The 21,820-nt window shown below is 39.2% G+C and overlaps 1 protein-coding gene across 1 annotated transcript in view; it reads left to right on the top strand.

Moving 5' to 3' along the window:
* Nucleotides 1–21,820, top strand: part of LOC114471718 (voltage-dependent T-type calcium channel subunit alpha-1I-like) — a 498,082-nt gene that overhangs the window by 429,830 nt on the left and 46,432 nt on the right. The window contains exons 30-33 of the mRNA XM_028460576.1: nt 8,307–8,377; nt 13,897–13,975; nt 14,935–15,056; nt 17,511–17,954. Of these exons, the coding sequence (XP_028316377.1) occupies nt 8,307–8,377; nt 13,897–13,975; nt 14,935–15,056; nt 17,511–17,954 (716 nt within the window). The remainder of the gene's footprint in view (nt 1–8,306; nt 8,378–13,896; nt 13,976–14,934; nt 15,057–17,510; nt 17,955–21,820) is intronic.

Genomic DNA, 21,820 nt, shown 5'->3' on the forward strand with positions numbered 1-21,820 from the left:
AGAGATATTTCTCAGGTGGTAAAAACAGTTTTTAGTCAATTGACGACAATGTCCATCCAAAGACATGGACTGATCAAAAACAACCCCAAGGTTTCTGAGGCTGGTTTTAACAGATGAGCCCAGATCATCAAGGGAGTTTTTAATCAGATGGATCTTTTTATCAGGAGCAATGATCAGAGTTTATGTTTTGTTTGAATTTATCTGGAGATAATTTGATGACAGCCAGTTTTTGATACAGGATATACAGTCTAAGAACTCAGATAAAAAGTGAAACCTGAGTCATTAAAGGAGTAGTACAACTGGATATCGTCAGCATAAAAATGATAAGACACATTTTTAAAACCACGGATCAACCGACCAAGAGGCATCAGATACAATAAAAACAAAACAGGCCCCAGAACAGAGCCCTGGGCTACTCCACATGACAGGTTGGACATATTAGACATAACATCGTTAATAGCAACATTAAAGGTTCTTCCATTAATGTAAGAGGTAAACCATTGGAGAACAGTACCAGAAAACCCATCTCAGATTTGAGTGGATCAACCAGTATACTGTGATCTACAGTATCAAAGGCAGCCGTCAGATCAAGTAAAACTAAAACTGTGTAACGACCAGAGTCAGCGGCCATCATCACGTCACTAGAAACTTTCAGAAGAGCAGTTTCAGTGGAGTGGATTGATCTAAAACCAGATTGATATTTATCATAAATATCATGCTGTTCCATGTATGAGGTTAGCTGCTTAGCAACCATTTTCTCCATGATTTTAGACATGAAGGGAAGCTTAGATATGGGCCGGTAGTTTATAGGCTCCCCCGGATCAAGATTGGGTTTTTTAAGAATGGGGTTTATTATCGCATGTTTAAAAAAGCTGGGGACTGAGCCAGATAAAAGTGAGAGGTTTATCAATTTTACCACCCAAGGACCAACAACATCAAAATCGTTTAAAAGCAGAGATGTAGGAACAATGTCTACAGTGCTCGATGAGGGTTTCATCTTTCCTACTAAAACCTGAACATCCTCTAGGCTAACAGGAGTGAAGGAGGACCATGAGCTCACAGGGGCTGAGGCAGTGCACAAGCTAACCAAGGGAGGAGTGGTGCTAGCCCTGATGTCTTGTACTTTATTTACAAAGAAATTTGAAAAATTGTTACAGTCCTCCTGTGTGTGTACAGGCACATGGGACGGTGAGGGTGCAACAAGATTTTCAATAGTATTGAACAAAACCTTGGGGTTTCTCTTATTTTGCAAAACACGATTAGTAAAATAAGCAGATGCTTTATTAATTCATTTAGCTCCATTATCTTTTCTTTTAAATGGAGTCTGTGCACCTTTAGTTTAGTGGTTTTCCACAACCGTTCTACTTTTCAGCAGCTTCTCCTAAAGCTAAAAATAGCTTCATTCATCCATGAACAAGGTTCCTTATTAGAGCCTGGAGTATTTTTAGCTGGTGCTACTGTGTCCAAAACAGACAGACAATGGCTATTGAAGTTTGTCATAAAAGTGTCAACATCATCACAACTAGCAAATGTAGTTGGATCGAAAGAGGCAGAAAATCCACTGATTGCTGCTTCATTAAGAATGCGTCTCCGCTTTTTCACATTAGAAGTAGTCTGTACCAGTGTGATTGACAGATTAAATATGATACAGCAATGGTCACTTATTTGTAAGTCTTCAATACCTAGATGGTCAATCATTAAACCAAAAGAAAAGACCAAATCAAAAGTATGACCTTTAGTGTGTGTTGGACCTGACACATGTTGCACAAAGTGAAAAGAGTCCATTAGAGACATCAGCTCAGCTGTCATAGGACAGGACAAATTATCAACATGTAGATTAAAATCACCAAGGATTAATACACTCTCCAGTTTAACAATAGATGACATAAACTCAGAGAATTCATCTAGGAATAAACGAGCAGGACCAGGAGGTCGGTAAATTAAAACACAGTAAAAAGAGTGTTCATTTCCAACCTTACACATCTGGAGCTCGAAGGAGTTGAACGTGTTCATGTCCAACAGTCTGCAGCTGAAAGCGTCCCGGTATACGAGCGCTAATCCTCCTCCACGTCGTGTAAGCCGTGGCGTTCCGGGGGGCACAGCTCATTAAGATGAACGTAGTCATCTTCTCGTTGCCATTTTTCCGTAATGAACATCAGATCCAATCCGCGGAACATAAAAAGGTCCTTCAGGAGGTGAGATTTGTTGGCTAGCGATCTAGCATTCTGCAAGCCGAGGCGTAGAGTCACTTCCTCGTCGGCCTGTGTAGAGCTGGGTTGGGTTTACTACTGTGAAGGAAATAGTTTGTCTGATTAAAAAAACTATTTTTGATTTTTTTTTTAAATTGTAAATAATAAGCATTGCACTGATATGAACCAAAAAGCATATTTTGATGTTTTTCCCTTATTGGGTTATCTGTAGTTGAAATGTATATCATGAAAAAAGTGTTAAATGTATTACCAATAAATGAAATATGTGCACATTTTTTATAAAAAATACACATTAAAAGGACTTTTTAGAAGGATTTTATGATAACAACAAGAGAAAAACGCCACAGAAACCTTTCCTTTGCATTTTTAACACTAACTCAGAGTTCTCCAGATGTTGGCTCTATAAAATCGGTACGGTTATACACACCTAAATGTTTCCATTCAGACAACATTTGGTTGTATGTGAGGAACGCTTCAAACCGAGCTGCTTTGAGAGGGATCTGTGAGCTAAGCTAATGGGCACCAAGCCATAGTTACGTCTCGATAGATAAACATTTTATTGATTCCCAGTAGCAGTATAAAAGACATGCAGGACACAAGATATTAATTACAATAAACAGTAAACAATAAACAGCCGCTGTCCCCCTTCCCTTTTGTATATAATAACCCCGAAACAAGATTTTAGAGGGCCCCTTATACTGTTTGACTAAAAATAAAAAAAATTACAAATTAGACCTGTGGAGTTAAAATAGACATACTGTATGAAGAAATGTCGAGGTAGTGCCAATAGGTGTGAGAAAAACATTAAACAGTCGATGCAGACATTAAGGGTGCAAATTTAAAATGATTGTCATTAACTCATTCAATGCCAGCCATTTTCAGAATTTCTACCCCCCTCAGTGCCAGCCGTTTTAGAGCATTTTAGAGATTTTTAAAGACCCACGGAATATTTTATACTATGACGATCTGAAATCTGACACCACATTCTGAAAAATTAAAATCTCTACTTGAAACTTGTTTAGTTCTTCCGTAATCAGCCATTGAATAGAGCAAGTTTTACACAAATTACCATTTTCAGAGCAAAAAGCTGAGAAAAAAAATAAATCTGTCAGTGGCTTTGAAGTAATGTTTTTTTTTTTTTTGCTTTATTGAAAACTATAACATCTGGTTTCTCTCTAAAAAAAATAAATAAATAATAACAACACTGAGACAAGGCTTTTGATGGCAAAATTATTATTATTTTGCTATCTGGCTCACAGTTGAATGTTTTGCTTACTGTATTTTGTATCTCCTCCCCTCCGTCAATCACACAGACGTAATTTCCTCTTCCTCCCGACACACAGAGATGACCCGTTTGGCCCGGTTAGTTGATGGTTTTATCTCACGATCGCAACATTATGAACAATCCATTCAGGTCCACACATGTTCTGTGTTAGTATGTGGTGCTGTGAGCTGCTGGTTACGTCACAAAATCACTCTGTAGCACCATAATCTCACTCGTCCCTGCTTCTTCCTCCTTAACTAATGGTAGCATCAGTGGCTAATCTCACAATCAAAGTTGCACTGCTGCCACCTTCAGGGCACAGTTGGTCACTACATCACACTACAGCATAGATATTGTTGAGGGACCGCCGCCAGGGTGTTTTTTAGTCATCTCCGTGATAAAATGCAATTGACAAGTTTTCTCGTCTGTAACCTGACTAAATGTTGATTTCGGTCTCATCTGGGGGACTCCCGGCGGCTGGTGGTGGCTTTTGGCTTTGGAAGTTGTTGTGGCTTACATAAGGCGGACAGACTTCAGCCACGTTGTGCCGCCGGATTGACCAGAATCTTTAGTCAGACACAAAATTGCGGAAATTTGCAGGGATTGGACCGAATTGCAGGGCTGCGTAGAATTTGCAGGGATTGGCTGAATTTGCATTAATAGTTGCGATCGCAACATCGCAAATTCCTGGAGGGAGGGTCTGTTCAATGCAGCTTGGAAACGTACTTGTTCGGAGCACTACTACATTTCTGCTTACAGGGGATACTATGGGGGTGTCATGGCACTAACCGTATTCCCGCCACATTGTTCCCTCTTATTTCTTTGTTATGTGGCTAAATAATGAACTCTGTCAGGAGGACTTACCTGTTTTTTAGGGCGCCGTCAGGTGCTGATCCTTGGAGGTAGTGTGGCATCATCCTGTCAATGAACAGATATCCTTTAACACAGCTTTCATCACAGTTGCTAGCCATAATTTTGCACTTCCAACACCTAACTACTCAGCTGTGGCTCGTTTTTGCTGCTATCAACAGCTCTGTTTGTTAGGCTAATTCTGAAGCTGAGTGGTTGCAGGGCCGCACACAAGAAGCAGGTAGTTGCTGAGAGTCCCCCTCGAGAGCAAACACAAAAACTACACTTCCCACAATGTAAACACACCTGTTGCGCCTCAACCTCCCACAATGCACCATTTATTTAAAGCGACAGGCCATGCCGATCAAATCAAGTCACGACTCTCAAAACTATTATCTTAGCGCATAATAACCTTTGAAATAAAACTATATCTGATACGATATTGTCATATTCAGTATTGCAAATGAGGAAGATCCCGATTTATATTAATTTATTGCCAGCCCTATTTTATACAATTATATTCAATTAAAATCAACTTTATTTTTATAGGGCATATTACAACAATTGTCATCTCGTAGCGCTTATCAAAATATAAAATTCTTAAGAAAAAACCCAACATATTCACATGAACATGCATCAGCTACAGTACAAAACACTTTTAACCTGAATAAATCTCCAGCAGAAACAGGTTCAGAGGTGGCAGCCATCTGCTTTGACTGGTTGGGGTTAGTGGACAGAAATAGGAGAACAGAACAGGATAGAGAGATAGAATATCAGAGTGTCCCAGACTAGTTGAGCCGTGAACCACAGATCAGAAACTGTCATCATCAGCTTCAAGACACCTGAAACAGAGCAGAGAGAGAAGGACGAGGAGAAGGCACTGACTGCAGAAAAACATGATACAGTATTAGCAGGTCTGCCTGCGTGGAAACTCCTGGAGTTAGACTATGTGTTGGACATCAGTGTAAATGGTGTACGCAATGTGTAATGGGTATACTAATACCAAAGTTTCTAAATTTAAAGTATGGGAATGTATTGAATTTAAATATCTAAAAGAACTTGTCTGGTTTTCAAACCCTTGCTAGCACAGCTAAAGTGTTTGTGTGAGAGAACACAGTTGGCTATGTGTTACGATAGCCGTCTGCTCTTATCCTCCTTCAACCTATTTAAGACTCACCCCGGTTTCATCAGGTTTCACTGCTGCTTTGACGGATAGGTTATGTCCACATGCTGTTTGATTCAAAAGCCTTGTTTCATTGACCAAACTCAAAATGAGTAGATGTAAATTCTCTGAAGACTGGCTCATGATTACCAAATATAAAGGCTGGTCGGCCAAAGATGCAGAATGGATGAAGAAAGCTAAACGCAGATTCACTGTGAAATCCTGTGACTTCTTCAACCTGGAAGAGGCCGCGGTTGTGAGTCATATTCAGGGGGAGAAAAGCACTTTATTCGTATGAACAGCATCAGAGCTATAATTTTTTGCTAATTGTTAGGTGGCATAATGGCTTACATAATTCTAAACAATCTATATGTGTAGATCCAATCAATGGAACGTCACATTATGGTTAGCAGATATTGGACCTTTTACAATTTTGGCTTCCATTTAGTAAAATTGGAAGACTTTCAGAGATCTTATCTCCTATTTTATTCTACTTAATAGTTAAAGTACTGTTACTTGATTGAAATTGTACTCAAATACAAGTACAAGTGTGTCATACATAAAATATTTATATACAGTAGTAGCTTATTTAAATAGTACTCGAAGTGAGTGTTACCAGTTACTTTCACCACCCACGTTTATCTTTGGTAATAAATCTTGCCACGGTTCCCTTTCATACAGTAAATGTCTCATTTATAAACTTAAAAAGGAAGGGATGAAATCTTCATTTATTTTCCATGAAGGCATCTGTATAAAATAAAAGGTTTGTTTATTTCTTAATGAATTCAATTCAAAATAAATCCATTCTCAGGCTTTAAGTATAGCTACATTTTTGAACTCTAAAATTGAGAAAATGCTGTTTTTGCACCATGCATTACATTTAATTATGATTTAGCTATGATGTGATGCATTTAATTGTTTTTTAGTCATTTTGGCTTTTTTTTGGTTTCACAATATCTGTTGATCATTTTAAAACAAAAAAAAATAAGAATTTACTCAGTAACGGTTGGATGTAGAAATGTAACACTTAATACTAATACTTAAGTATAGGTGAAACTACTGATTTAGAAATATACTCAAAAAAGTACCCATAAAAGCAACTCAATTACAGCAACGTGAATAGTTGTAATCTGTTACTTTCACCTCTGGAAACCATGAGGTCGTCTTCTAAGCCAATCAGAGATAGACTACATGCTACTAACAGACAGCGTTGGAAAATTCTTCCTTTTAACAGTTGGAAATTATTGGGCTCAGTGATGAAGAGCCAGATATGAATGACCTGAAACAGCGAAGTATCTCCAAACATTTACAGTACATCATAAGTGGCTGTCAGTTGATATGTTAAACAAAGTTGTTAGTTCTGTAACAGTCACACGCTTCTCAAGAGACTTCCTGTATTTATATTGATTGTGGTTTATCTTGCTGCTTAATCGTTTTTGCTATAGAAATCCAAGCCATTATTATTATTATTATTATTATTATTATTATTATTATTATTATTATTATTATTATTATTATTATTATTATTATTATTATTATTATTATTATTATTATTTGTTTTGTTTTGTTATTTAATTTCATGAAATTTGTATTTCATTTTTATTTTTTTGCTGTCTTTATTCATTGGTAAAGGTAGCTCGGTTTCCTGGCCTCATTCTACAACTGCTCTGTACAGTGTGAATTCAAGATGAACCATTCTTAAAGGTGCAGTCCGCAACGCTCAGATCCCTCTCTCACCCTCCCTCCCCGCTGCTCTCTTGCCCTGCCTGCAAACTTTCCAAAGTCCTTCCCTCAGAGGCGCTAACAAGCTAACGTTAGTCTGACAGAAACATCACAGTAATATAACATGCACTGTTAAAAGTTACTGCAGCGCTTCTCTCTCTCTACAGTATGTGCACACACCATTCTAGCAGCAGCAACAACACAGTGTCACAGCAGCCACACGGAGGCTGCTGCGCACACACAAACAACACATGCACTACAGAGTTCAAGTGTAACAATTACAAATCAAACATAGTGTAAATCAAGCGGCAGTAATTATCTCTCAAGGTGAAAAGTTACTAATTCCATCTTCTACTCCTCCAGACCATACACTGTAAAAAAAAACGGTGCTCCGGCCCGGGAAAGGGGCGGGGACTGTGACCAACAGCTGTCAGACAGTCCATCAAACACAATCCTGGCTCTGATTGGTTCTTTTTGCTCAGTCAAAGGCAGCAGGAGGCGGGGCTCAATGAGTCTGTTTTTTTCACACAAACTACTAGTTTGATGTAAAGCTGTCCTTACATAGTGACAGATTTAGTAAATATGACAAAAAGTCACTTTTATATACGTTACAGACTGCACCTTTAAACCTTCGATAATTAGGTTAAAGAGTCAAAGTTAAACAGATTAGTCAATGCCAAGTAATAATTCACATGCTTTTGTGCACAGAAGCCCTTCTCTGCTCTTTGTCAACGGCTGGAAAATAATTCATTTTCCCGGAGGTTAGAATGTCAATTCTCATCAGACTGAACTCCTAGTTTTCCTGCTAGGTTGCATCATCAGCCGTGTTCCTCCAGAAATTGGACCACAGGGAATCATGAAAGGTCTCTTGGGGAGGGCAGAGAACACGTTTCCCATCCATCGATCGTTTGTTATCTCTCTCCTCTCAGTCTCAGATGTTCCTTAACAATCCCTGGATAAGCTTTTTGTCTTTTTCTCCTTTGTTTCACATCAGAATGTGTTACTTGTTATCCATCACCCAAAATGTCATGACAAAAATATCACACATGCTAAAAATCCTGGTTTTCTCAACCTTTTTTAAAAAAAATCTTATTTTCAGTGTTGAAGCTGTTGAAAATGGCAACTGGAATGAGAGCTCTACTCGACACTGTGGTTCAGGCTCTGCCTCAGGTAAGAACACACACACACGCACGCCCGCCCGCCCGCACGCACGCACGCACGCACGCACGCACGCACGCACACACACACACACACACACACACACACACACACACACACACACACACACACACACACACACACACACACACACACACACACACACACACACACACACACACACACACACACACACACACACACACACACAGGAACAACCTTTTCTTTTTGAATTTGTTAAATTATTCCAGAGTTAAAGTAAAACATTCTCAAACTAGACAGCACTCAGAGGGCTGGAATCACGGAGATCTGAAATAAACGGTGGTAATTCAGTTGCTTCCCTAAATCCTTTATTGACAGTTCCCTCACCTGCTGCGCGGAATCCACTAAGATTGCAGCAATGATTAGTGCATGAGCAGAACTGGTGCAGACCGCCCTTATTTAAATGAGGAGATGTCAGTGCACACAAGCACTGATATTTGAGGAAGTTAAATTAGAGGCAGATGGACTTCTTTGTCTGCTGCACAAACATTTAATAATATAGAAAACTAAATAAACAATTACGAATGTTTTTTTTTTTTAAAAAGTCGTTCATCTTTTTGAAGATGAACGACTGACCATCATCCAGTAGGTCTGAGCAGTGCTGTGTCACGCACACTCTCATATGTCACCATCAGTGATCATGCGTAAATTATGGATCTGATCAGCTGATTCTGGCCGGACATCAATACGACACAAGACTTTGACGGTTAAAACATGGCCTGAAAGGAGATCAGTGGAGCAGTGAGTCCGAAGCGATATCGATCCATGATCATATTCATATATCCATCTCTGCACACAGCGACCCTCTTTCTGTCTCTCTCACACACACACACACACACCATCTCCGCTGTGTTTTCTGTTCACAATTACGGCAGCGATGATCTCTGCGTGTGTGTTTGCCGCTCCTCCTCAGTCCCGGTATTTTCTGGTACTAAAACTATCACCGCAAACAGTTCCAGATTTAATGAGTCACATTGAGTCCCCTGCATTATTTTTATTTGCCTACTATGCATATTCATCAGAGGAAAACGTGCTAAGTGGAATGAAGGCACATTTGGAAGCGCGGCGGCGCACACCGGATTCCCTGGGCTTTGTGCTCCTTATTAGCGCGTGGAGTGACGTTTGCACACGTATTAATACAACTAAACCTTTTATGTAATCCGTCCAGCGCCAACAATCCCCTTTGCCAGATATTGGCAGTTATCTGGATCATTGATCCATGATCATTTAGATATTTCCTAAAAATATCATCAAAATTTGTAGTTTTTAAGTTTGACAGTTCACAAATAAATAAATACATAAATAACGCCTGCAAAAATGTAATGTAATTCAACAATATGAATAATAATTACATCTCATTTAAATAACTACTAAATATAATTGTGTAAAAAAAAAAAAAACAAATAACAATCCCAGCAGGCAGCCTTTTCATATTTATTTTCTCATTTTAGGAAATGAACTTTTCCCTTAGGATTAAGTGTTGTGGGCTGGTCACTTTCATCCATCTACATCCCTCCTTGTGATGCAGATGAATGATGATGATGTGATGCAGCACCTTGTAGTAGGCAGTGAACACACCATAGTGGTCATTTAGGTTTTAAAATGAGTTTGATAGAAGGATAGATATAAAATTTAAATGCAAATCAATTTTTGCCTAACATTTCATAATATACTATTGCTAATTAAAGGCGATTCATTTTTATAAAATGACCAATTTGGGTCAAATTCAATCTACAATAATAACTATTTTTTACTGAATACATTATGTTTAATATAATAGTTTAAAATAGAGATTAAAAAGCAGGTTTACGAGGTCAGACACCCTTGTATAATTCATTATTCCTACAGCGCTCCGCGCTCCCCTCCTGAACAAAACTTACCCTTTTGTGAATGCTTGCGTGAATGCGGACACTGAAACTCATTGACAGTATTTGCAGGGGCAGTTTTTTTCCACGCTTATATCACATGACTGCAGTTATTTTTATTTTCCCACAATTTCCTCCAAACAATCCCACAAAATTCCTATAAATTGCACAAAAAAAAATGTCACAAAATCAATTAACTTAATAGTAAAGATCCTTCAGGGACTGATACAGCATTTGTCATTTATTGCTTGGATATTGTTGGTGCCTTACATATTGTTTAGTATTATTTTTATGTGGAAGTGCAAACTGGGCAGAATTAAGTGAAGGTGTATCTTTTTTTTCCATGTGGAAAATCTGCTGCCTATTGAGATAAAACAGCTCTGTATTTGTTCCCCGAGTAAAGGAGTTTTAAACACTAACATATTGGATTCAGTTTTGTGCAAAATGTGTCCCATCGACATACAACTTCATACTTCTAACAAAAAAATAGCATAAATAACAAAATCTGCTGCATCTGTGTTTTACACAGTCCTATATGATCTTCCTGTCAGCAGTAAGACTTCCTAGTATCATAATCCATTTTGATCCTCATCCCTGTGGTGTGCTTTATATCCCTGCCTGAAGAAATGAAGATGTTATTGGGGTTGTGGTTACCCGCATAGTGCCTCAGGCCGTGTCAGGGCTTTAAGCACCCTCCATGGATCGCCACTAGCATTTACAATGTCGTGTGATGTGATGATGTGGACGATGAAAAAGGTTGTGTAATGTGGAAAAAGGATCTTCATTGAAACTTATTTGCAAAATAATACAAAGTTCATTAACACAAGCAGAATCAAAGAACAGGGACCCTGGGAGAACAGAGGATGTCAAATCATGTTCTCAGGCCAAAACCAGGAGAAAGGCAGAACCCCGGTGAGAGCACTGGTGGCCACATTGTACTCTGAAGAAATCCAGCTTGGTGATCACATATATATGCTGACAAGACATTTGAAACCAACAAGTGAATTCTACGGCTTTGGCCTTAAGATAAAGAAAGAAAGCCACAAATGAAGAACTCCCCTGTTTTAGATATACAGCTGTCAACGGAGGAGAGATAAGCCTGGGGAGTAGCAACTTTCAAGGTTCACAAGTCAATCTACATTCTAAAAGCAGGGCTGGCTGAGTTTGATTATAAAAGCATGTGTCCAAACACCATGACAAGGCAATACTCAACTTTAGGTAAAATGTATATTGTATTAAATGAATATCATATTGGCACAGATAATACACCTCAACAACCACTCATGGAATAAACATAACAACCTATTTGACCTTTTTTACCTGTTTAACCCCAACTTTCATTTGTGGTCATTGTTTTTTTTAATCTTTGTCACTCTCTCCTCCACTTCTATCTGTTCTACATTTATTTGTTTTTCTAATAGAGTTTGAACATCACGTCTTCACACACACCCTGTCGCTATCGCTCTGAAACAGCTTAGCTAATGGTGTGCCGCTTCAGCCCATTACACACCACAGGGGGTCCTTTTCTCATTTGCATTTCATATCCTTATTTTTGCTCTCTCTTAGTCTCCACTTGGCTAAATTCACACCTGCAGTAATACAGGTAGGTTAGTCTTACCATTACCAAACTATATAATAAAATGATTACCCTTGAATATCCTGCACGATTCATCCAATCAGGTTGATTCCCAGTTTGTCTGTAATCTGTAGAGTTTGCCAACACAATGGAAATTGTTTGGATTCAGAAGTGTCTCAGGAACTAAAAGAGAAAACAATTGATGTGAGGGTCTCCCTTTTATGTTCCATTTAAAACTTCATCTCTACTTCTTTCAACATATCATCTCATCTACTGAGGGCCTGATATTCTGTCTCATGTAACATCTGCAATACAACTTAGTGTCTTTCCAGGCTTTACCTTTAATGACACTTTAAGGGCCTAAACTACGAAGCTAGATTTGCTCTTATCGCGCTAACTTCCAGGATTTAATCAGTGTGTGCTGGACTATGAAGCTCGCCAACGTGTTATGTGGCTAAATCACCATGGTACCTTAAGCTGAATGACTAACCTGGTCAGGACCAGGTTTTGTTCTGGCTAGGAACTGAGTGAGTACTAAAGTCCCGCCTCCTGACCAATCAGATCTCTTTGAAAACGACCTGTCCAATAAAAGGTGATGTGTGAACACGTCACTGTGTGGATCTGATGTGACAGCTGACAGGAGAGAGAATATTTAAGCTGTAATGCAATCCTTTCTTTTATTGATAACATCCTATAGGAAATATAAAGATTTATATCTGATAGACTGAAAAAGTAAAATAAGTCAGCTGATAAAGCCTGCTTGCATTGGGTGCTTTCAAACATATAGATTCATTCATTTATTCATTCATTCATTCTGGGGTAGCACAGATAGCGTCAGTCCTGTAAGATAATATAACACATAAATATATTCCACCTTATGATGTAGGCTGATCTGTATGAAGGCAGCATCAGAGCCACAGTCAAGGTAAAAGTGAAAGTGATCAGAGTGTCTGTTTATTCTCCATTCATAATCTCACTAATTTAAGCATTAACACTCATCATTTCCTGCAATAATTAGTGTTGTTTTTGGTCTGAATTACTGATTTTAATTCTTCATATTTTTAAAAAAATATTCCTCAAATGTAACTGATTGTGATTGGTCTGAGGCTGTAATCTCCACCTCTGTCACAAGAGCGCGCACGTAGTCAGGCTGGACTCAACTGGCTTAATTTGGCAAATTCTGAATTTTTACCAATTGTCCCGTGATTGTTCAATACACATTCTGTAATTTTTTTAGTTTGATCAGATGAATATTTTTTGAGATATGGACAATTTAGGGAGGGGAGTGAGTATCAATTTTCGCACGTGCCTTTTTTTTAATCTAAAAATCAAACATTCTCTTTTCAAAACAAAAGCATATCCTCTTGTCTTTCATTAGTTTTTAATGTTTTTGTAAATAGGGCTTTTGTTTTTAAGTTAACCAGAAGTTTTGTCAGTAGCACAATGGAGGGTCTCCGAAAATCTCAGAAATGTCGTCATGAAATGTGTTTACATGAGTTTTATTGATGAAATGAGCACATGTTGATATTCTAATTGGTCACTTTCTCACTTAAAATGCCCTCAGAACTTTCAAAAGTGGAGAATCAATGGATATATTTAGCCTCAGTGTGAAACCGCAGTGGGAACGCTCATCATACTAATAGTAGACAGTATATACTCATTGAGTTTGTAGTGCATAGTATAGTGTGACATTTTGAACACAGCCAAGAAGTGAATCCACATCATAAACTCCAAACACATGTTACACAAATAAATACAGTAAATTAACCAGGGATTGACCTAAACTATAAAGTAAAAGAGGAGCCAAACAGAAAACACACACTACATAATACAGTCTGACAGTCAGATTAGGTTCAACTTGATTACTCTAATGACTGAAAGAGAAGCAAATCTACTGCAACAGAAGACCTTGTGCAGCCTTCTTATGATAATCAGAAATGTACTGTTAACATTTGAAATCACAGCTCACTTCATCTCCTTTATGGCAGCGCGTTGTTTGTTAACTACTGTATGAATAGCAGTAGTTTGATCTGTTTGTTTGTTTGAAGGTGGGAAACCTGGGTCTTCTCTTCATGTTGCTGTTTTTCATCTATGCTGCTTTGGGGGTGGAGCTGTTTGGAGAGCTAGGTAAGTTTCTTTTCCTCCGGTTGCCTTCAAGGCTGCACTGCACTGCATTACAATTCTTTCTTTGTTGGGAGTTGAAGGTTTAAATCCCCTGATTATGTCTTGATATCAGTGAAAAGGCATGTTTTCCTGTTAATTCTGTCAATGACATGCTATGTCCCATAGAGCAGGGGTTCTCAACCTTGAGGTCAGGACCCCATTTGTGGTCGTGAGACACTGGGAAACTAAGAATATTTTTTGAAGAATTTGAGCCCATTTTTGCTTACTACTACTTTTTGCAACTACACCAAACATGCCATATTTTGATCACTTATTCTTGCTATATTTTGCTGCATTTTTGCTACATTACTCCCATTTCTGCCACTTCCCCATCAAATTTCAATACCTTTTCGGCACATTTTTGCCACTTTTAAACACTTTCCGCCACTTTTCCCACCTAATGTTGCATATGTTGACCCATTATTGTCACTTTTAATCTCTTCACCATATTTCATGCTTTTTCTGCCACTTTTAAGCTAATATTGCCACTTTGAACCCCTTTAATTTGCATCTTGTAACCAATTTCTGTGGTTTTTTAAATCCTATTTTACCATATTTTCCACCAGTTTTGGTCACTTTTAACCCATTTTACATATTTTAGATGACTATATACTATGGTGCAAATAATACTAAACGTTCCTGGATAACAGTGGATATTATTCAGATAAATAAATAAATGTGGTTATCACAGATTCAATGACCATCATTTTGCTGACTTTATGGATGGACCCTGAAAATCTCTCACCTTTATTCCCAATGTTGTACAATGTTTGTCTGTGTTCAACCACCTTGAGGTACAGTGGCGTCCCCGGTCTCATGAACCTTTATTTTGGGGGTCCTGGGCTGAAAAGGTTGAGAACCACTGCTGTAGTTGTATATAAAAGTAATAGTCTAACAAAGACTCCCACGTGTCGTACTTTCAGTGTGTAACGCTGACTATCCCTGTGAGGGGATGAGCCGCCACGCTACCTTTGAAAACTTTGGAATGGCCTTCCTCACACTTTTCCAGGTCTCAACAGGCGACAACTGGAACGGAATCATGAAGGTACAGTGATGATCTTCTGTTTTACTTTGTTTCTCTGTCTCCTTGCCTCTCACTGTAGCATGATGAAGTTTCCCCTGATACAGAAAAACTCTACTCTAGAGATGATGAAATGTTACATTTTCTCTCTTTATTTTTTAAACTTCTCAGAGTCCAAAATCCAAAATCAGGACTTCAGCTCAAAGATTTTCACTCAATAATTTCGATTGGGAGCCAATGAGTTTGTAATGACTGAGTCTTGTTGTCAATAATAGAAATTAAAGCTTGAAAAAAAAATGTAAAAAACCTTCATTCTCTCTTTGTCTCTGTACGTGTAGAGTTTTAATCACAACCAAGTCTCCATTTTAAATTGAACCCATCAGCACCTGAAATCCAACACGGATGGATTCTTTAGAGCAGGGGTCACCAACATGGGTCCTGCGGGCAGCAGGTAGCCCACTTGGACCAGGTGAGGTGCCCTCAGGCCTGTTCTTGAGTTCTCGTCGCCAATGAACTTCATCTAAAATCTGATTTACTTGCCAGGCTTCAAACCCTACTGATAATTAGACATGACAGATGTAGTCAGTGCCGTAGTAGAGTTACATACTTCTGCACTTCATACGTTTTGTATTAAATTAATCTTCAGAAAAATATTTCACTCAAACTTTGTGACATTTTTAGGTGCTATAGATTTTGTATATACTGTAGGTTGTGAATGGTTGAAAAAAAATTCACTATTCACTAGCTTGGAAGTACCTCGCTGTTTCAGAAAGGTGGTGACCCCTGCTTTAGAAGGAGACAAGTTTACAACCATTTTATGTTTATAAAAATCATTTTTCATTCAACAATGTTCTTAATCCTTCATTAATACTTCTTGTACTGGAACTGAAATCCTGATAGTCTGAATCATATTTTACCCTTTGCTTTAGTTAAGGTTTACAGTGACACTAAAGCTTGTCATACATATTTTTATCCAAATAAATGTTTTACTAATAGCCGTTCTTGACTTTACTGTGAAAAAAAAAGTAAAATAACATTTTTTTTTAAGAATGTAACTTTTTGAATATATATATATATATATATATATATATATATATATATATATATGTTTTTCCCTTTGTTTAAACATTTGAGATCATTTTCAGGTTCCCTGGTATTTAAAGTTGTTTCACCACATAACTCACATTTTTAAAACTGTACCAGTGTGTCATCCAAAATGTAGTTTTTAACTGACGAAAAATGTTGAAGGTTGAAAATCCCGCTCGAAATTTTGTTTTTGAATCCATCATAAACAATTGGTTTGTTTTCTTTAGAAAGGTTTTGCACTTTGCATTGTGGGATAGAGAGTCCCGTTGAAGATTGAAAAGATGGCACTGAAGCAGAAAATTATCTTTAAGAAGTGTTTTAACTTTATTTTACTGGGATTTCTTGTGTTTCTTCACCAGACAAGGAAGACGGTGATTCGATTAATACCGTTTTTGTTCCGGTTTGATCATCGTGATCCCTGTGATATGGAGTCAATACGATGTTGGCCATATTTGGCCGAGAAAGCCACCATAGCACTATCTGCCGGTGTTTTATCAACAACTTTCCATTGGTGAATCACTGGCATCAGTACTGAATTACAACAGCTTTTGGATGAACTACAGGCAGAGTTTTAAAAAGTTATGTGGTTAAGCAGCTTTAAAGAGGGGATACTTGGACTCTAATAAGCTGACGAAGGGTGCATTCACACCGATGGATTCTAGAGCGGTTAAAATGCTCTAGGATTTGTTTGCACTGATAGTCCGTCTCGTTTGGCGGTGTGAACATGTAAACAAAGTCTGAAGTGGATCAAACAGGGGAATTCTAGAGCGATTGTTTCTGTCGGTCTGGGAGCATTTCCAATCAATCAGAGCCGTGAACACAACCACTCTCGAAAAGGATCAAATCTGCAATGATGTAAAGCGCAAGGGATTGTGGGTGGTCAAGAGAACAGGGCTTTAAAACAACCCAAAGCATGGCAACTTGTTGCTGCTCTATTGCTGAATGTTGTGAAAGAACAAATGGAGAAGGCAGAAGTCTCTGAGCACTCTTAAGCGCCTGCTTTTACCCATTGTTGAGAGCCTCTTCTTGGGGTTTCCGTTGGTGGTTAGCTCATGTAACTGCATCAAAGATTATTTGGAGCGAATCAGATGTTCACTCTGAACTGCGCCAAACCATGTTGATAAAATCATCAGCTATCCTCCGCCCCTTTGGACCTAGTCCACGACTAAACCAGTGTGAAATCACTCTAAATGATGATTTAAAAATGTAGTTTTAAGAGTTTGGGTAAACAGACTTTAGAGGATAGCTGCTCTAGGAAGCAATCACTGACATCACAACCAAAATTAGTTATTTTTTAAACCACATTCTGGTTTCTTCCTACTTTATTTTAAAACTGTCCCTCTGCTGCTTCAGTTGTAACTTCATTCTGTTCATCCTCTCTTGGCTCTTCAGGACACTCTGAGGGATTGTCCTCCAAGTTATCCCGGCACGGGCTACGACTGTCACGCAGGGCTGCAGTTCATCTCTCCTCTGTATTTCGTCTCCTTTGTGCTCACGGCTCAGTTTGTGCTGATAAACGTTGTGGTAGCCGTGCTCATGAAGCACCTGGATGACTCCAACAAAGAGGCCCAGGAGGACGCGGAGATGGATGCTGAGATAGAAATGGAGCTTGCTCAGGGAGGCCTGTGCTGCATGGTGGGCGGCATTGGAGCCATTGCAGGGGCCACAGGGGGGGCCAGCACGGGTTTAGGAGCTGTGGCGTCTGCTGCGATGACAGCGGGGACTATCGCAGGTCCAAGCGGGGGAGTGATGGCCCCGCTACGTGATGGAGGGGGAGGAGGAGGAGGATTGGAGGGACGCACACACCATCGATGCCGCCTCTACTCTCCAGCTCAGGTAAGAAGACTTCATTGAGTCTCTAGTCACTGAGAGATTTGACTCACACACTATTCTTCTGGATCAGGGGTTCTCAACCTTGGGGTCAGGACACTGGGGGAGGGGGTTACCAGATGACTTCAAGAAACTAAAAATGTTTTTTTGAACAATTTCAGCCCATTGTTGCTTATTTTTACCCTACATCTGCAACTACACTAAACTTACCATATTTTCACCTATTTTCATTACTTTTTCTTGCCATATTTTTGCTTCTTTTAATGCATTTTTGCTAAATTACTCCCATTTCTGTTACTTCTCCACCAAATTTCAATGTCTTTTCTGCACATTTTTTCAACTTTCCAGACATTGTCGGCACTTATAAACCACTTTCACCAATTTTCCCACTAATGTCACTCTTCTCACCACATTTCATGCTTATTTTTGCCAATTTAACCACATTCACAATTTATCATGCTCATTATTTGCCAGTTTAAACTAACTTTTTAAATGACATTAGCCCCCTCCCCCAATTTCTGCCACTTTTAAGCCAATATTGACACTTTGAATCCTTTTTACCACTTTTTCTGTCCGTTTTTGGCCACTCTAATTTGCAACGTTTAACCATTTTCTGTGGTTTTTAAAATCCCATTTCACCACCTTTTCCACCATTTTTGGTCACTTTTATCCCATTTTATTTCTGATTAAAAGAATGATTTACATCTTTAAGATGACTATATACTATGGTGCAAATAATACTAAACTTCTTGGATAACAGTGGATATTATTCAGATGAATTAATAAATGTGGTTATCACAGATTCATAGAACAATGAACCATCATTTTACTGACTTTATGGATGAACCCAAAAATCTCACCCCTTTATTCCCCTTATAGGTGGTCCTGTCTCCACATGACTGTTCTTCAATATTCATGTCTGTGTTCAACCACCTTCAGCTACAGTGGGGGTCCCCGCTCTCTGGGACCTTTACTTTGGGGGTCACGGGCTGAAGAGGTTGAGCTCTAGATAGACATTAGGGGGCGGGATGATTTATTGTGCAACAATATATATCTATATTAAAACCAGTTGTGTCACGATGTCGGGGGTTGGGGAAAAAACAACGCAGACTTCTGACGACACATCTTGTGACGTTTTAATTTTGCGGGATCTCGTCCAAATCCCTACTATAGAACTGTTAAAATCTGTAGTAGTTTGTTCAGTGGTTCTCTAAGTTTTTTGGCTTAACTACAGCTTTATTTCTGAATCTAAGTACAACCTTTGTCCGACTGCAACATTTTGCTCAGATTTCTAAGAAAAAAACAGCTATAGAGCATAATGATGGAATGGAAGAGTGATAACACATTTTAAAGAATCTCATTTCATAAAGAGGTGGAATAAGACAGTATTTAGTGCTTCCTGAATAGATTTATCGGTATTTCTGTAGCAAAACCGACCAAAACAACTTGTTTTTTTGTTCATGTTCTAATCAAGATTATTTAATCATGTTTATTATACGATTAACTAAGAATAGACATTGTAAAACCACACATTTTTAATGCTTTTATTTGTTAATTTTCCATTATCTCTCTCTCTCTCTCTCTCTCTCTAGTACCCCCTGTAGTGCCATTGTGCACCCCAAAGGGTACATGTAACCCCATTTGAGAACCACTGATTTAAAGCACCGCACATCTGACTTTATGTATTCCAGTTTCACTCCCAATCCATATTTATTGATAATAAAACAATAAAGATTTATGTAATTGATTATTTTTAATACAAAAATACAATTGTGCTCGCAATGTTGAAAGAAAATGTCAGTCTCATTTGCCATATCGTGCCGTCGTAGTGAACACCTTACTGGAAATGTCATGGTTAGTTATAACTAGCCTGGAGCTGACAGACTGTGAGACCACAGAACCTCTGGTCCACTGAGTGTTGCTGTGCAGATGAGTCATCACTCACATTTAATCACATAATAACTGCATCACCAACGTAATCAGTGCCTGTGAAGAGGCCTTTACGGAGTGTCACATTGGACAGTCATGCTTGGTGCTTTTGGCAAACACGAAGTGGAATAAAGTGGGAAATCTCAGACACTTGGATGTGAATCACTCTTTGTTTGGTACAGTGAAAATGAACCATCTGTCTTCATTTGTCAAACAAAACAAGCACGATAGCAGCTTGGGTTCCCCTGAGCGTCTGATTTGCAGCGTGAGGTTGGGTTAGGGTTAGGATAAACATGTGTTACAACAGCATCAGTTCCTAATGCTGTTCCTACTTAACTATACAAACAAGTTTGTCATCCTTCAAACTTGGAAAAATGCATGATTTTGAACTTGAATGAGATAGAAGTCAAGGACTGGCAAACAGAGACAGCAAGGCATTTACAATAGTGGCAAAACTATCATTGTGCACACTTTAGGCAATGCAGTAGGAATAAATATTTAGCTGCTTGACTAAGGCAATTATAGCCACAAGCAGGTATTTAATGATTTATAACAAATTAGATCTGTGGATTCCAAATTGCCGGCCTCGTACTGTAGATCAGTGGTTCTCAAACTTTTTTGGCTGAAGTAGGGTACCCCCTTGAAGTAGGGTACCCCCTTTGTACCCTATTTTAAAACTATTTAAAAACAACTATGCAACATAAAGATGGAATGAAGGAGTGATAACACACTTTTTAAAGGCATACCGGAGACTTTTTGACCTAAAGAGTTGACCCATATGAGGAGAATACCTGGAGAACGTTTAACTTTACGGTAGTCACGTGACCACAGGCTCGGTTATACATGACGTCCCAACATACGGGCATTTCCCAACCCGGCGCCATTGCTGTGGGCAGCTGAAACGAGTTTAGCCAAACAGCACAATATGGTAGTTTTGTGTTGGGTTAATGGTGCACTAATCACCGCGATAGTTCAGTTAAACGTGGATTCTTTAGCAAAGGAATTCGGCAAGTCAGATCCGTAACTTCGGGATAATGATTGGCTCTCAGGGCTGGGTTGGGCTCGCACCGCGGCTGGAGGAGCAGCCGCCGCCGCCCTTCTCTCCCTGCCGCCAAAGGCCTGGTGCTCAGCTCGCCGAGCCGCGTTGGTGGCACTCCCTCTCTATTCCCTGGCCTCGCCGCTCTCATTGGCCCCCTTCACCTGGCGCAAAGCGGACAGGTGACCCGGCATGCGCGGGGCGGTGTCCGGCGGCCGAGTCTCAGCGGCTGGCGGTGGCGACTCTGGACGTGTGCCGGGCCCTTCTCGTGGATCTCCCCAGCTGCGGTGTCGGCAGGGGTTCACCGCGCCGACCCCCTGTGAAGGAGGGTGGTGGCAGCAGTTGCTCCTCCAGCCGCAGTGTGCTGCGGCGCTTGTGGCCACTAGGGGCGCGTGACGTGAAAGTTAAAGGTTTAGCGCCCCTAGTGGCCAAAGGTTCCACAGTGTGCCTTTAAAGAGTCTAATTCTGTAAATAAGTGGAAAGAAACAGTATTTAGTGCAGTGGTTGCAACCTTTTTTGGATCGTGACCACATTTTGAAATCAAGAATTTCTGGCAACCCCAAAGACATTTTTGATCATGTTTTAGCCCAGATTTATTTTTTTTATTTTTTTACTGCATTTTAGTTGAACTTACTTTATTTTAAAAAAGGAATAATAATTCAAAAAAATTCAAAAATATATTTAAATTTTTCCAAATTTTCAGACCACCCCACATGGGATCCTGACCCCAAGGTTGAAAAGCGCTGATTTTAGTGGCCCCTGAATAGATTTATTTTTATAGGTTTAATCATTTCTGGTTATCTCACACCTGGGGTGTGAACAAGACTGACTCTTTATTTGTTCATTTTCCCAAGTACCCCCTGTATTGCTATTGCGTACCCCGAGGGGTACACATACCCCCATTTGA

The sequence above is a fragment of the Gouania willdenowi genome, chromosome 1, assembly GCF_900634775.1.
Source record: "Gouania willdenowi chromosome 1, fGouWil2.1, whole genome shotgun sequence".
NCBI classification, from domain to species: domain Eukaryota; kingdom Metazoa; phylum Chordata; class Actinopteri; order Blenniiformes; family Gobiesocidae; genus Gouania; species Gouania willdenowi.